Source organism: Centropristis striata, chromosome 23, assembly GCF_030273125.1.
Source record: "Centropristis striata isolate RG_2023a ecotype Rhode Island chromosome 23, C.striata_1.0, whole genome shotgun sequence".
NCBI lineage: Eukaryota > Metazoa > Chordata > Actinopteri > Perciformes > Serranidae > Centropristis > Centropristis striata.
In genome coordinates, this window is record NC_081539.1 from 19,420,184 (window position 1) to 19,435,970 (window position 15,787).

The window sequence follows — 15,787 nt, forward strand, 5'->3', positions numbered from 1 at the left end:
CAGGATTTTTTCTTCCATTTTAAGCACCATGTAAGCTAAATGAATGTAAAATCAATATGGAGAGCATCAAAACTAGGCTGTAGATGGTCCCAAGTGGATTTCTTTAGCACATTTTGTTTTAGCTTTCTTGATCCTGTTAATCAGCTCTACAGTTGCTTTTCCAACTTTTTATGCACATATATAATAATGGAGATCTAGAATGATGTGAAATTGCAGATTTTTTTAATAACTAAGCTTTTCTTGGGGGAGGCTCCCAAGTCTTCCCTAAACCTGTGGAAGTATGGTCAGTACATGACTGGTGGCAGTGTGATTGTCTCATCCTTTGGTATGAGTGTAGAGTTTAATACAACTCCAAAGTTCTCTGCTAGAACATCAGGTATCTCCTCGTCTTTAAGATCTCTGGTTGTGGTTTCCAGCACTCCCCCTGTCCCCTTTGTTGGGAATGTGGTGCTGGTCAGTCTGTGGCCCATGTAGGTGAGCCTTCCACCTGGTTTTAATACGGTGCAGAGGGACTTGCAGAAAAAGATGGAGCAGGGGGAGCTCTGGTGGTACTGACACATCTCAACAAAGTTCTCCAGACACCGAGGTTCAAGGGTGAACTTGTAGATCTCAATCCAGTCTACATCTGCCCCTCTGTTCTCATCACCCTGCCACTCCAGAAAGTGCATCCCCATGTCATTCCTGATCCGGTACACTCGGTGGTCCTGCTCCTGGGGCCCGCTGGTCTCCAGGGAAAGGGGGACGCTGAATCCCGGCGCACCGAATCCGACGTCGCAAAGCCATCGCTGTCCATCAAGACTCACCATGAGGATCAAGTGGTCAAAAGGTGGCCCGTAGCGACCCGTGATCACGCCCCTCACCTGGCCGGAGAGCAGAGTCACCTGGAAGCCCAGTTTGGACAGCAGCCACGAGAAGAGACTGTTATTCTCATAGCAGAAACCGCCTCGGCGTTGCTTCACTATCTTGTCGTACAGAAGAGGAAGTTCAAGCCGGACTCTTCCGCCGCTGTGCACCGTGAGGTTTTCAAACGGCACCGACAGCAGGTGACAGGTGTGGACCGACCGCAGCAGCTGCAGGCTGGGCTCAGCGGGGCCAGCAAACCCGATGCGAGACAAATAAGTCTCCACGTCCATCTCAGCTTTAGACATTTTTCTTTATATTGTTTAATGGGTTCCGGGAAACTTTCGCTCCTCGCCTCCACGTCCTGGTGAATTACAGTCTCTGGGACTAATAGCCGATTCAAGCAATAAAGGAAGGAGACTTTAGTACTTTAGACTTTAGACCATGATTGTTGTGTTCCCTTCCTTCTTCCTGGTGTTGGGTTACTTTTGAGGGCAGGCATAAAGTTAGACCGCCCTGAAATTAGCTCTTGCTTCATAAAATAATAGAATATGCTTTATGTGGGTACAGCACCCATAAAAGCTTGTTATTTCGACAACTACACGGTTCATTGTTTTTGTTTTAATTATTATTATTTTAGAATTAAAAAATAAGTTGTGAAAAAGATACATTTCTATTTTATTTTTTATTATTTATCACAACTTTTTTTCATACCATTTTGTCAATACTTTGTTAATCAAAAGATCCCTTTTCCCATTAAAAAATGTTAGAAAGTGTTAAAAGGCGCAATGAAATTAAATTATATAAACGGAAATACAATACATTTATGAAGGGCAGTGTTATTGAAGGATAATAAAGAATATCAACTACAATAAAAGTAAGAATACTGTAAAATACAGCCATTTAAAACCATTTTAGAAAATAAATTATAACCATTTTCACACGTAATTGTGCGTTATTCTTTTTATTGCGGGGTAATTTTTTGGACTTTGAAAACATTATTTTCTTTTATTAAAACTGTATTTTAAGTATGCGTGTATTGTGAGGCTACGTTTTATATTATTTATTACAGCAAATATTTTTAATTAATTCCCCCCAAAATATCATCAGACCACCTCCAGTCTCATTTTGCTCAAATGACGTCACACATGGACACTCCCTTTCCCCAGTAGAGGGAGAAAGATGGCGCCCACACACGTACTGAGATGCTGTCAACGGGGTTTAGCATGGATACCTGTGATTTTTATCGCCCTGGTCGTCTGCTGGTCGTATTATGCTTACGTGGTGGAGCTTTGTATATGTAAGTATCCGTCCTGCCGCCGTTTGAAAGGCTTTAAACCGCTGGTGTTTTCACTGTTTCCATAAACATACAGCTGCTGCTGCTGCTGGCCAGCAGGAAGTAAATGGACTGCAGCTCAACAATGGTGTTGGCAAGGCTGTCCAAATCTAGATACAGCTAATTATCTGTCAGCTGCCATCGCTTTAGGTTGCCTTATTTTAATGTTATTTTAATGGGGATTGTGTTTTGGTCGCAGTAAAACTTTCACCGTGATGTTAATACTGCTGCCCGCCTCGTTTCTGTTGTTTTGTGTCGAGCTGAATGGAGTCTGGATGGAGAATTAAAACGCCAACTAAACGCTATTTGGCTGGCTGACCAGATGCTTACTTTCCCTCTAACTAGACTACCAGTAATTAGCTTGTGTTGATTTGGCTCTGAGCGATTTTGTGTTAGGATGAGAGAAAATGTTAGAACATTTTTTATGAACAGAGGAAAACAATTAATTTGCTTTGTTTTAACTGTCAATGATTGCGCCTTGTGCATTTAAGTTCCCAAACTTTTTCATACCTTGAGCTGTGGCCGGCTATACGCAGGGGCAAGAGGGGGCAGCGCCCCCTCAAACAAATGCCTTGGAAAAAAAGACACAAGGTTTCTTACCAAAGTAACTAAGTACCAAGGTAACTACTCACTCACTCCGTTAAAAAAAGACAGAAAAACACCAGATTTTGAGATGTCCAAAAATGGAAGATACAAATGTCGTACTATAGGCCTACCATGTCCCTTTCTGTCAAAAAAATGGGGGAAACATCATATTAAGGGATGTCCAAAAAAGTCATACGTTGATTGTTGTATGTTGATTTTTGTCAAAAATGACTAAGAAGGCTAAAATGGACTAATAATACTCTGTTGATACACTGTTATAGTATTATGTCAAACAATGTCAGAAAAACACCAGATTATGTGATATCCCAAAAATTTAAAAAAAGGTCATACTATAGTATGTCGATTTTGTAAAAAAAAAAAAAAAAAAAAAAACTAGTTACTCTGGTATTTAGTTACTCTGGTAATTTGTTACTCTGGTATTTATCACCCACCCCTAGCTGAAGCATGATGTGTACATATGATGCCCCCTTCACTGCCTAGAACCGGCCCTGTCTTGAGCATACTGGATAGGATTTGGTCTCAGGGTCTAATTTTATGTAGACGTAACCTACTCTCAAGAGCTGTCCACTAAAAAAAATCTTCAACTAACACTGATTTTGTTTTGTCGACTAATTGATTAGTTGATTTACAAATCTGTAAAACTTTTTCACTAAGAATCATGCAAATGCACCACTTTAGATCATGCGTTGCTTATAATTTTCTTGGAAAAAACACATTTAGGTGCTGCAACCACTGACTGTTTTCGTTTTCAAGTAATTTGCTGATTATTTTCTCGATTAATCTGTCTCTAAAATCTCAGGAAAAAGTGAAAAATGTCCCTCAGTTTCTTAAAGTCAAAGGCTAAGTCTTTAAATGTCTTGTTTTGTCAGGTCAAAACCCAACAATATTCCATTTTTATTTTGATATATAACAGAAAAAGGGAGGAAATCTTCATATGCGGGAGGCTGAAAACAGCATTTTCTGCTATTTTATGAAAAAAAAATTACATAAGTTATAATCATAATCAATAATTGGATTCCACATTTCCCGTAGATCAACTAATCATTGCAGCTCTAATCTCAATCAGCCAGAGAAGAGCATTAAAAACAACAATTAAAGAAATATTAGCTGATTTATCTCTTAAAAGGGGGCAGCCTATGAACTCTCATGTCTTTGTGATGTGAAAAAAGTGCACCTCAAAACACAAACAGACAGATTTGGTGTCAGGAAATACTAGATTAGTGGTTTTCAACTTTTTCTTGACTTGGTACTCCTTAAAATATGTCAATATTTTGGTTTTATACCCAACTTAAATATTTTATGGCCATTGTGTGCCTGAAAGAGATGAACATTTTTATCAGATTGTTTCATCTCAAGGTTTTTTTACGTGGCTAGTGCAAGTATAGAGTGTTAGCTTTTTTTTAAGGAAAACAAAAAAAACATCCGACAAAAGAAGTCGATAGTGAGAGTTAGTCAGCAGATCAGATTGGGTGTGTCCATTTCTGATGTTAAAATTCAATTTTTTTTCTTACTTTAGGGACTTTCTCTCCCATATTTACCCAGAACTTGAAACTGAAAGTTCATTCATGACCCAGGAAACAGTAATTGAGGAAATTAAGTTAAAGATAAATAGTTTAGATCAATAGAAATTAAAGAACAACTGGGGACAAAGGTTGTTTGATATGGCTGAAAGCTTCAGAACAGCCACTGAAAGTTAAACTGTGGATCAAATGTTTGTCACCAAGAGAAAAGATGTAAAAATTCAAGCAGGATTTTCTATACCAGAATAATGTTCTTTTTTTTTTTACCACTTTAAAGATATTGTAACCTTTGAATTTCTTTTGCGACCCCATAAAGGCTCCTGACACCCAAGTTAAGTAAAAAGAGAATGTATTGAATGTGCATTACTTACTCACTGATTTGTGTGATTTTGTCTGAACTTCATATCTGATTTTTTTGTTTTCTCTGTTTTTTCTCTTACAGTCACCATACCCAGTATAGGAGAGCAGAGTAAGTGTTTAAAATGTTAAAAAAACATTATGAATTGAGCCACACAATGCTCTTTGAGATAACATCTCAGGTCCGGTGAAATGTGCTCTGTACACTTGGCAAAAAAAAAAAAGAGCTGGCACAGAAACATGCTCCCTCAAAGTGCTGAGGTTGGACTGCTGGAAGCGGAGCAGCTCCTCCTTCCTCTCTCATTAATTTAATATGTAGATGTACAGTGTTTCCACATATCCCAAGTGACAGCAGCACTTCCTTATATCAACCTTGTAATGGCAATTCTTGTGTTCAGTGTCTCTGAGGCTGTACGCGGTTTGTCCTGACTTTTTTCTGAATGTTTCCCTCCAGTCGTCTACCTGATCTTCTTCCACCTCTCCTTCATCATGTTTGTATGGTCTTACTGGAAGACCATCTTCACCCAGCCTGCCAACCCCTCAAAAGAGGTACAATAACCCATAAAAAGCCCTGCTCTATCATCTTTATTTTATTTTTTTCTGATTTTCAAGTTGCCTATCAATTTAGGTATAAGTATGATTTTATAGGAGTATTGTGATAGAGTGTAAATGCATTTGCAAGGATGTGTTATTGATTTTGATTTATATATTTTTTTTTCTTCTCTTTAATTTTTTTTTTTTTTTTTTTTAAACCATTTTCTTTCTTTTTATGTTTTGATGAAAAGACTTGATATGTTTACAAGATGTAGAGCAACATGTATGTGCTGTTTTGTTTTTCTTCAAATAGAAAGTTTAATAACAAAACAAGCCCTGTTTTGTCTACATGTATGTAATCCCATGCTGACATTAAAAAAAAATCTGTTTTTTCCACTTCAGTTCTGCCTGCCCAAGGCTGAGAAGGAGCGCTATGAGAAGGAAGAGAGGCCAGAGTCCCAGCAAGAGATCCTATGGAGAGCCGCCACCAGTCTGCCTCTGTACACCCGCACAGGAGCTGGAGGTACGTCAGTGTGTGTGTGTGTGTGTGTGTGTTTCTGAGTCTGTTTACGTCTCTGTGTTGGAGCTGTTCAATAACAAGGTCTTGTTGTGTTGACATGATGCAGCAATCCGTTACTGTGACCGCTGTCAAGTGATCAAGCCAGACCGCTGTCATCACTGCTCCGCGTGTGACATGTAAGAAAAACATATTTGCTGAGCTGTCAGACTTCCCCTTGAGTCAACCAAATTTTTTTTTCCTTCGACTTCTCTGTCAACATTTTTATGTTGATATATTTTCATCTTTTTTCGATGTCTGTCCTCTCCTTTTTCTGTTGTCTTGCTGTGTGTGGCAGGTGTGTGCTGAAGATGGACCACCATTGTCCCTGGTATGTAAGACCTGAGAAACACTGTACATATGAATTTCACATAGTAAAGAAATGATGGTTCACACTTAATGCCAAGTATATTTGGCACATCAAGCTGTTGAATGTTTATCCCCTTAGTTAAATTTTTTTTGTATTTTTTAAGATGTCAAAACTGAACATATAACAAGTGTTATTGAGTTGTTTTAGCAGCATGATATAGGTCTGATCACTAGTAGTTCCTCATACACGTTAACATGGTCAACCACAAATAAACTGCTCTCTGATCTGATGCTCATTCACCTATTTTCATTTGTTCTGCTTTGAAGACCTAATAGTTAAAAGGGAATTTTGGTATTTCCAACCATGACCCTATTTTCCCTTTGTTTTGTGTTTAACTGGCTACTTGGATAAACAGTTTTTGAAACTGGTCCAGTATTGAGCGAGAGCGGTGCAGCTGGTGGCCATGAAACAGGCTGCAATGTAATCCTTCTGGGCAATTCCTTTAATTTAGGTCCACGAAAGCTGTTTGTGTTTGCGACTGACAGGCTCAGGTTGTGATTTTAACATTATGGAAAGGATCCTACAGAGAAATCAAAGTTTTTGGGTTTTTTGCTTGATCCGTTCTGTTTGTTATTGTGTCTAACCAAGACTTCTTGCTCAAGCAGAAGTCTCTTTCTTCACAATAACAAATAGATTGGACCAAGCCAGAGGTTAAAATAGCAGGAGGAGTTTTCTATAATGTTATCAGACACTTATAATTACAATCTGAGCTTGTCAGTGGCAGAAAAAGCCCTTTTTAGTGGATGTACATTGGCAGGACAATTGCAGTAATTTCTTGGCTGCCAGTTACAGTGCTCTTGCTCAATACTTCCAAACCGTTGTCCCCATTAGCCACTTCGACACAAGAACACAAAGACTATTTTAATGCCACTATTAGGGAATAATATCTCATCTTGCAGCATGACACATTCCCAAAACTGTTAAAAACGACTTAATTATCTACATAGATCTTGTTCGCTTGCCTTGATTAACTCAATTCAAGAAGGCCACTTTCTACTCTGGTTTGTACCAACAAAAGCAAATTCTTGGCTTGGTGTAACCACACAGCCACCACCCTTTTTTTTAAAAGTTCAAGTTGATAAGATTTCTATGGTTTGCCGCTCCTTTAAAAACTGTTCTTTGTTTGTCTCCTTGATAAGATTTGTGAGGTCAAAGCTGACCTTTCTGTGTTTGCGTGTCTCCAGGGTGAACAACTGTGTCGGATTCTCCAACTACAAGTTCTTCATCCTCTTCCTGGCTTACTCGCTGGTGTACTGTTTGTTCATTGCAGCCACCGTGCTGCAGTATTTCATAAAGTTCTGGACAGTGAGTAATGATGTGCAGAGTGTGGATGTGTGTGATGCTCCACAGGATGCAGCCTGGGTTGCATGTGGATCTCTGGAAGAGCATCCTCTGGGTTGGTTGTGCATGGTGCTGAGCTGTACCGCTCCTCTGTTTTTTCTCTGTCCTCTCTCACCCCTCCGACCCCTCTCTGTTTCCCCTTCTGTTATCCCCAGTTCTCGCACACTGGCTCATTGTTCTCTGATCTCTCTCTTTTCTGTCGCCCTCTCCACTATCGGAACCATCGGTCACACCACTCATGCGGTCGCAAACACCTCCTCTTTTTGCCTTTTTTTTTTCTAGCTCCTCTACTTCTGTTTCCTCTCATCTCTTCCTCCTTTCATCCCTTTGTTCTCCTTATTCTGGGCACACTTTATGCATTCACCCACCCACTCTCTTTCATTTTTTCCCCCTTTCACCCAACTTGCCCTTGACTTGTATTGGCCTGCTGATTTCTAAGAGCTTCCTCCCCTCCCACCTGTTCTCTCCTGGTGTTGCTAACCAGTCTTGTTTCTGTTTGTACTAAAGCTTTGCCGGAGGAAATCGGCAGAGAACTGCCCAAAGGTAACCCAGCTGTCCTCCAAAGCCTTTAGTGTTGCAGTGCCTCTCCATCGATGCCATGGTTTTTTATCGTGATGTGCATGCAGTAACGTGGTTCACACGTCACCATTCATAGCTCTCTATTACTCTTTCTTTTTCTTTTTGACTTTCTCCCTCTCTCTTCTTACTTTCTCTCCATAAATGTCCTTAATGTGAATATGTTACTGATTCCTCTCTCGCTCTCCTTTTCTCCCGTCTCTACCCCCAGAATGAGCTGCCAGACACTCACGCCAAATTCCATGTCTTGTTTCTCTTTTTTGTGGCGGCCATGTTCTGCATCAGTATTCTGTCCCTCTTCAGCTACCACCTGTGGCTTGTAGGGAAGAACAGGTCCACTATAGGTAACCAACACACACACACACATCAGGTTTTTCTGTCATTTAACCAGTTCAAAAACACAACTATTACACATTTTTAGGAGTATATCAATAATGTTGCAGTATGGCCGGGGCCATTATTAGGTTTTATTTTGGCTTCCAACGATTATAAAACTAAAGCCTGATTTCCACCGGGCGTGTTACAGCCGCGGAACGGCAGTGCCGCGGTCACCGTTGCAAATAGGTAACACTCTAATCAATGAGAGTATTTCCACCGGGCACGCTGCAGAACGTTACAGCAACATCTCAGCCGCGGCTCTCCGCGAGCATTAGGTAGGACTTCTATTTTCTCCGGGAGCCGCTGCTAAACCGCGTAAATCTCAACAGAGCAGATCACACCAGACAGGAAGTCCGACTCAGAATCAACGTAAAACACTTCCGCCCCCTTTCAAAATAAAACACAATACGCAGTCCATGCAGCCTAAAACTACTTCACATCAACATTATGTTATGACCGGGGCACCAGATCAGCAATCAATCAATCAAAGGATCTCAGAGGATCGGTGACACGGACAACAAGAGACTGATTGTTGAAGTGGAACATCATACAATCATTTATGACATAACATTGTTTTTATAAGGATAGATGGTCAGATCAACAGGTCTTTCACATCAGAGAAGCAAAGTAAGCTGTTGGTTGTTGTTGTTGTTTACTTTATACACACAGTTTATCCATAGACTGTATACATCATAGACTGTATATAAATAGGTATAAATAAGAGTTTATCACGGGATCTCGCGGTCCCCAGTATGGTCAGGATTATCACGTGTTCTCGTTATCTCGCGTGTATACGGCTGGCTCGCTATGCTGCCGTCCAGCGGCTGTAACGCGCCCGGTGTGAATTGACGCTGGGCAGAAGACGCAGCAAAACCGCGGTGGAGCCATTCCGCGGCTGTAACGCACCCGGTGGAAATCCCCAGTAAGATAATCTGGATGGAGCTCACATTTTGTCTTGTGTTATAAATCCAGCACACCCCACACAGCTTCCGACCATCCCTGAGAGCCCAAACTCTAAGGGACCAATTTTTCTTTTCTAACATATTTTTTCCTTTTTTATTATTATTCTGAATGTTTTGTAGTTTGTGGAAGTGCGATTACGTAACAACATATTTGATATTTTTTATGTTGCTCTAATTTATATTTATTTATTACTTTTATATTGTATAGATAAATCCAGATTATTAACCTCAATTCCAAATAAATGTGGACGTTGTCTTAAACATTAATAAAACAGATTTTTATAATTCACTAGGCAAGCCAAGGCAGCTTTATTTGTATGGCACATTTTATACACAAATGCAATTCAAAGTGCTTTATAGAGAAAGTAAGTAAAAATCATAACACAAAACAGTATGAATAAAAGTAAGAAAAAATTATACAAATTATATTAAAATCAATAGGTACTTATAATTACTAATCATTTATGCCATATATTCAATTGAAAAATGTACAAAGACAATACATTTAATGTTTTAAAACTGATTAACATTTTATTTCATTATTGCTTATGTTTAAAAACATTTTTTAAGTATTTAAAGTTTAAGAAACCCCACTGTTGAACAGAGCTTGTGATTTTTGCAATAATCAAGCAGCCCCTGTGTTGAGAATTAGCTTCCAGATTAAATGACTACTTGTTGCACACAAAAACATAGATTCTTGTCTTCATTCCATTCATTTTTTCCATCTCTCAAGTGACATTGTTGCTCCCTCTCTGCAGAGGCGTTCAGAGCTCCAGTCTTCAGGACAGGCTCTGATAAGAATGGCTTCTCTCTGGGTTTTCGCAAGAACATTGCTCAGGTCTTTGGAGACCAGAAGAAGTACTGGCTGCTGCCCGTCTTCACCAGGTAAAGGAGACAAATGATCCCAGAAGATACAGAGGCTGTTCTTTCAAGCTTCATATTGATTCTGTGGTTGAATTTACAGCACAGTATTTCACAGATGTTTTCGTGCTCAAGAAAGCGTTGAAAACAGTCAATCTCCTCTTTTTAAAATATCAGCTTCCCTTTGTTGGAGTTCCAGAGGAAATCCAACCCAACTGCAGTTTGCTGCCCTGCGGGCTGATTGCAGCTAATCTTGACTTTCTCCTGTCCTTTTTGTTCACCACAGTCAGGGAGATGGTCTGACGTTCCCAACACGGCTGGTCAACGCTGATGTGGAGCAGGCCACAGTGACCCTGCAGCCTGAGCCCAATAAAAGGTGATTCATCTTGGTGTAATAAAATGTTTATTATTTGACACGAGACTCTGAAAAGGATTTATGGTCTTGAAAGGGTTGCGGATTCACAGTTCATTTTGCTTTTTTATTTGTTGGGCATGTTTCCAGTGCTGCTGATGTCCCTGCGAGCCCCGTCAGTGAGTCAGAGAACCGCCTCCTGAGCAACGACCAGCACGCCAACAACATTGGAGACCATCAGGCTAATAACACCCTCAAATCAGGTGAGCCAGACAGAATGCACTCACAGGCCGCAGCCCCTTCCTGACCACTTTTCCTTGACTTTGATGGAAAACTTTATTCGGTCAAAGAAAGATGTGAAGGAGAATTCAAAATGACCGCAGCAATAAGATAATCCAACAAAATTTACACTGGGCTACACAGATGATATTGATATGTGTCAAACTACAATGTTCTGCAGATGGACAACCAAAAGTTCCAATGCAAGCTATATAAATGTGGATAAAGGAAAAATATTACTCCTTACCATGGTTGGGATTTAAATTAAGAAGGAATACAGGCTACCAGTCACAAAAGTGATCCAAATGGCTATACATTCAGAATAATTGCCCACGCTCATAATATAATAAATCCCAATTAGTGTGATTGTATGAAAATAATTGTTAAATATATGAGATATGAATGGCCTGGTGCTTTAAATGTTGCAGCCAATTGCGGTTCGTGGTGAGACTCTTTCCTAAAGGATGGTCCACTGTCTGCATTTAGAGAGTCTGACCTGCTCTTAACAAGGCTACGTGGTCAAAATCTTTTTGTTAATTTTATGTGACTCCGATCTGATGTTTTTCAAAACGGTGTGAGCAAATGAGACCTGCACCATATGTGGGTCATATGTGGTCCTAAATTGGATACAGGTGTAATGTTTTCCAGTGCGGGCTCAGTCTGATCAGACATGTCACAATTCATGCGACTGTTTTCAGTGACAATCGTCCTAATTCTGTACTGGCGGGAAAGTCACTTGTACGCGGTGATTACATGATCTATTATGACGATTACATCACTCCTCATCCACACACACCTCTGTACAGACATAGCAGCCATTGCTCCACAAAAACCCATTGTCGCTCTCTTTCTCCTTCCTATCATTCTCATCTGCTCATAACTTTGCAGGCTTCCACCGTAAACTCTGACTTTAGTAGCCATCATGTTTACGTCCGTACACAGCGTGCTGCGTGTTATCTCTTTGTTATTTTTCTTCTCCTCATGCGGGTCAGATCGGGACATTTAAAACATAATGTTGCAACTTCACCACTGAAGTCCACCAGATTTTATATGTGAAAGTGACCTTGGATGCTTAATTAACTCGGTTAGGATCTTTCCTCAGCAAAAGAAGTCTATTCAATTGCAGCCACTGTCTGTTATCTGTCACCTTAACACATTTTCTGTTTGATTTCACAGCTGAAAGTGAAACCATTACAATCTCCATGGAGAGCGAGTCCTAACAAGGTAAACGAGTCCAGTCCGACTGTAGTTTTGGGTACAGTTCTGTGTTTTTTGTTGTTGTGTGGAAATGTCAGTTTCCTCACATGGAAGCGTTGCATTGTACAATTATGCAAATTGTGAGTGTAATCAACAGAAATGTATCTCATCATCTTTGTTTTGTTTCTTTTCTTTTCTTCTCTGCCACAGGAGAAACTCCTCAGTCATCTAATACGATGCCTTAAGCAACGCAACAGTTTAGTTTGTCACCATGGCAACAGTCTCCCAGCGCAGCCCCATCCCCACAGAGCCATTCAGAGTAAATGCATTTCTTTCACCCTTCACAGCACTGTAATGCATCTATGGCATTGGCATTTTCGCATGCGGTGTCATGAGCAAATCTCACACCTACCCCCAGAGGACATGTGATACAAGCTTGTTCCCTCTCATACACACACATACTAACACACACACATTCAAACGTATACATATATCCTTGTGTTTTGTTTTGTTTTGTTTTCTCACAAGTGGAGCATTTATTGATGATGAAAATTCGAGAATCTGGAAGGAATATGAGCTACTTTTTGTGTTTTTAATGAGAAAACTTTTTGGTGCCAAAAGCTTCCTGGGCGCACCGGGACTCATTTAAAGGCACAAAGCTGCAGTGACGAGTGGGGGACAAGCTGGAGCAGTGTGTTTGTTTTGAACATTTTTCTCTCGTGTTTTTAGAAAGGCAGTACATCCCTGAGAAGATGGATCACTTTACCTGTGTGACAGTTTTTTTTGGTCTTTTTTTATTTTTAACTCATGCTGTCGGAGTGCTTCTGTGGTCTGCAACTTTTTTGAGATGGATGTTTCCCACCAAAACCTGGACTATCTTACAGAGGACTCTACTGCACAGTCCAGTGGACTGAACCGGTGCACCACAGGGAAGACTGTAGCTGGGTTTTGGGTGGCGTTTTGGATATCAGAGCACAAGGTGGCACATTTGCACTTTGTAGATTATCAATGTCCATCAAAACAACGTGCTGCTTTTTTTTTTTTTTTTTTTAAAACATGTCCAAAAAAGCATCCCAGTTGTAATGGATGTTGGATGTGATTCATGGCGTATTGTTTGTGTGTGAATGTGTGTAACAGTTGAAGTGGCAGTTGTTTTTTTTTAAAGCTAAAAGAATCAGCTTAATGTGTTGTGTGGCCAACTTGTGTTAAACCATGCTGCTTATAAATGACCTGGGAGATGCATTTCAAATAATGTGCAGCGCCCTTCACTACCTGTTCTTTTAGAGTCATATGTAAGTATGCCGATCAGTGATTCTTAGCCCGCAATGTCTACAGCCTGTTTTTCTACAGCTCAGTGCTTCAGCCTTTTACTAAGACACCAACACTCTTTGCCAAATAAGGGCTGACCTGTCAGGAGCTCTGACCTCTGAACCAGAAGTGTTTACAACATCCTAGCTTTATCTCTAACCTCACTGGCCAATGTCATCATAACCAAATTTACCAGTTGTCGTGGCGCAGTATTTTCTACAACGTTTGCCTGTCCCCCCTGCCTGCAGCAGGTCATGATGTCCTTGCAATACCAGTGCTGGCCGGCAGGTGGCGACACGGCTCCTGTTATCTGCCCTCATTCAGATGGAGAGTTTATTATCAATACGTGGCTCAGGGCTCAATTCACTTTCAGTCTAATTTGCAGGTGCAGCCTTCTCCAGAATTAAATATTTTTTCATAACATGCAATTAATATGCATTACTTTGCTGTAATAACTCATCCAGATTTCATTTCAAAATGAAAGTGAATTGAACCCTGTATGTGTAATGTGATGTGAAGTAGAGGTGTCCAATACAGCTTCTCCTCACCTTTGTCTAATCTGTATGTACTTGAGAGTCAGCTCAGTGTTGTGACCGTGAACTGTTAAAGGAGCCTCAGCTTGTGTCGAAGCTAACAGTGAACTGTCTTGTGTCAGTGTTGAACATCTGGGATGTGACAGCGACTAACAAAATCTGCAAAGGAAGGACTTTTAATTGGATTTCATGACTCACGCACATGTGAATACCTGTTAAAGAATGGACGATTTGGTCAGTATAACCAAATATTTTGAGTTACGTCCTTTTCTAAGGAATTTTGTTATTTATATGCAACTTTCCGATTCACATTGGAAGAAGACCCAGCAAATTCCTGATGTCTGTCATTGCTCGTGTCTATCTGACCACATCCCTGACTGTTGCTGGAAGAGCCTCCTACTAACTAGATCCCACCCGACTCTGGTGATGTACAAGTTTACAGCTGTTTCTATCGTGTAGAGTGAGTTAGTGGTGTTGTACGGTGTGTTTCTTGGTAATTTTTTTGTCACAGTTGTGCTGAATGTAGACGGGACAGTGGGAGGATTCGATCAAATGATGGAGCGTTAAAAACAGCCTGCTCTCTGTACTTTACGTTTACGTTTTATTCTTCTAAACATGTTTGAGCCCAAGTGTATTTATAATTGCAGTGATTGGAGGACATTTGTTATGTAATATGCTCATGGTGGCTAAGTATCAGAATCACACTGTGGTTTGATCTCAATTCAGCAGATTAAATTACTGTCAGAGATCATGATTCAAGCCAAGGTTATGTTTATCTTTTTTCTAAACCTCACACTTAGTTTAAAAAATAAAAAAAGACAAAAATATATATGTTCTGCATCATGTGTATGAGCCTGGCTCGCTCCACTCATCACTTATGGCCACTGATTCTGAAACATTGGACCTGTTGTTTTACAAATTGCCTATATCCTCTCTCTGGGCTGTTTGGCCTTGAGACTAAAGTGCGCGCGTGTATTTTGTAATGCTTAATTGAGTGTTCTTTTGTAATATTGTCGTCTTGGAAGAAATGCTTCTGTGCAGCCATGAGATTTTTACTCGTCTGTGTACATACATAACGTCTGACTAATGCTCAAAAGCATGGCGCCTAACTTGTGTAAAAAAGTGTTTTACCATGATAACAGGGATTATGGTGTTCAAACAAAACATTGGGGTTTTTCAATTATTGCGTCATGTTTTAAATTAGCTTTACTCTGTCTCAACTTTATAAATGAAGCCATAAAAACTGCTGTGAAAACGGAGGAAGGATCTGATTATTTCAGTCTAATTTCAACTATTTCTTTTTTAAGACTGTCAACATTTACATCTGTACTCACATTGCAGATGTAGCCTATCATAACTTGCTTATTGCTACACTTTGGTTTCTTTTTGTTACAATGTCTTATTTTACAATGTGTGTATATATATATTGATAATGTAAGAAAAAGACTACATATATATTTTTCTTGTCTGATTAATTTTACTGTTCCTATTTTGTGAATGAAGTACATGCCTCGACACAATTAACGTAAAAAAATAAATAACAATAAATGTTTTTTTAAACCTCCCGTCTAATTTGGCTCTCATCGTATTTTAATTTAATTTAGTTTTAAGTGCATTTAGTTTTTTTATTAAGAGTGGGGTTTTTTTTCAATGATAAAAATCAATGCAGTGGAGCCAGAGATATCTTTTTTCTTTTTAATTAAACATTCTCTTCCTTGTATAAACCTACATTACCCACAATACAACTTCACCCCTGACAGTTTAGTCAGAAATACATGTTATGCTAGTAGCAGCAAATATAGCCTCAAAGTTGCTCACAGAGAGATGAGGCTCAGGCTGCAGAGGTCTGCTACAGACAGATTATTTTATATTTAAAATCTT

General features: G+C 39.8%; 2 protein-coding genes across 3 annotated transcripts; one reads left to right on the forward strand and one right to left on the reverse strand.

Annotated features, from left to right (window-relative positions):
* Positions 1 to 205: 205 nt before the first annotated feature.
* Positions 206 to 1,354, reverse strand: LOC131961719 (arylamine N-acetyltransferase 2-like). The gene has a single exon (XM_059326575.1). It carries the CDS (start codon positions 1,146 to 1,148, stop codon positions 285 to 287), a length of 864 nt encoding a protein of 287 aa, XP_059182558.1. The 5' UTR covers positions 1,149 to 1,354; the 3' UTR covers positions 206 to 284.
* Positions 1,355 to 1,995: 641 nt separating this feature from the next.
* On the forward strand, positions 1,996 to 15,165 carry LOC131961718 (palmitoyltransferase ZDHHC20-B-like). Of its 2 annotated transcripts, XM_059326573.1 has the most exons (14): positions 1,996 to 2,140; positions 4,745 to 4,771; positions 5,114 to 5,208; positions 5,596 to 5,716; positions 5,820 to 5,889; positions 6,048 to 6,080; positions 7,304 to 7,424; positions 7,968 to 8,003; positions 8,248 to 8,380; positions 10,135 to 10,261; positions 10,524 to 10,613; positions 10,740 to 10,852; positions 12,045 to 12,092; positions 12,276 to 15,165. In XM_059326573.1, the coding sequence occupies exons 1-13, from the start codon at positions 2,023 to 2,025 to the stop codon at positions 12,086 to 12,088; spliced, it is 1,128 nt and encodes a 375-aa protein (XP_059182556.1). In that variant the 5' UTR covers positions 1,996 to 2,022; the 3' UTR covers positions 12,089 to 12,092; positions 12,276 to 15,165. The 2 variants fall into 2 exon arrangements, with proteins under 2 accessions (XP_059182556.1, XP_059182557.1); XM_059326574.1 differs by lacking the exon at positions 7,968 to 8,003 and having other exon boundaries at positions 1,999 to 2,140.
* The last annotated feature ends 622 nt before the right edge of the window (positions 15,166 to 15,787 follow it).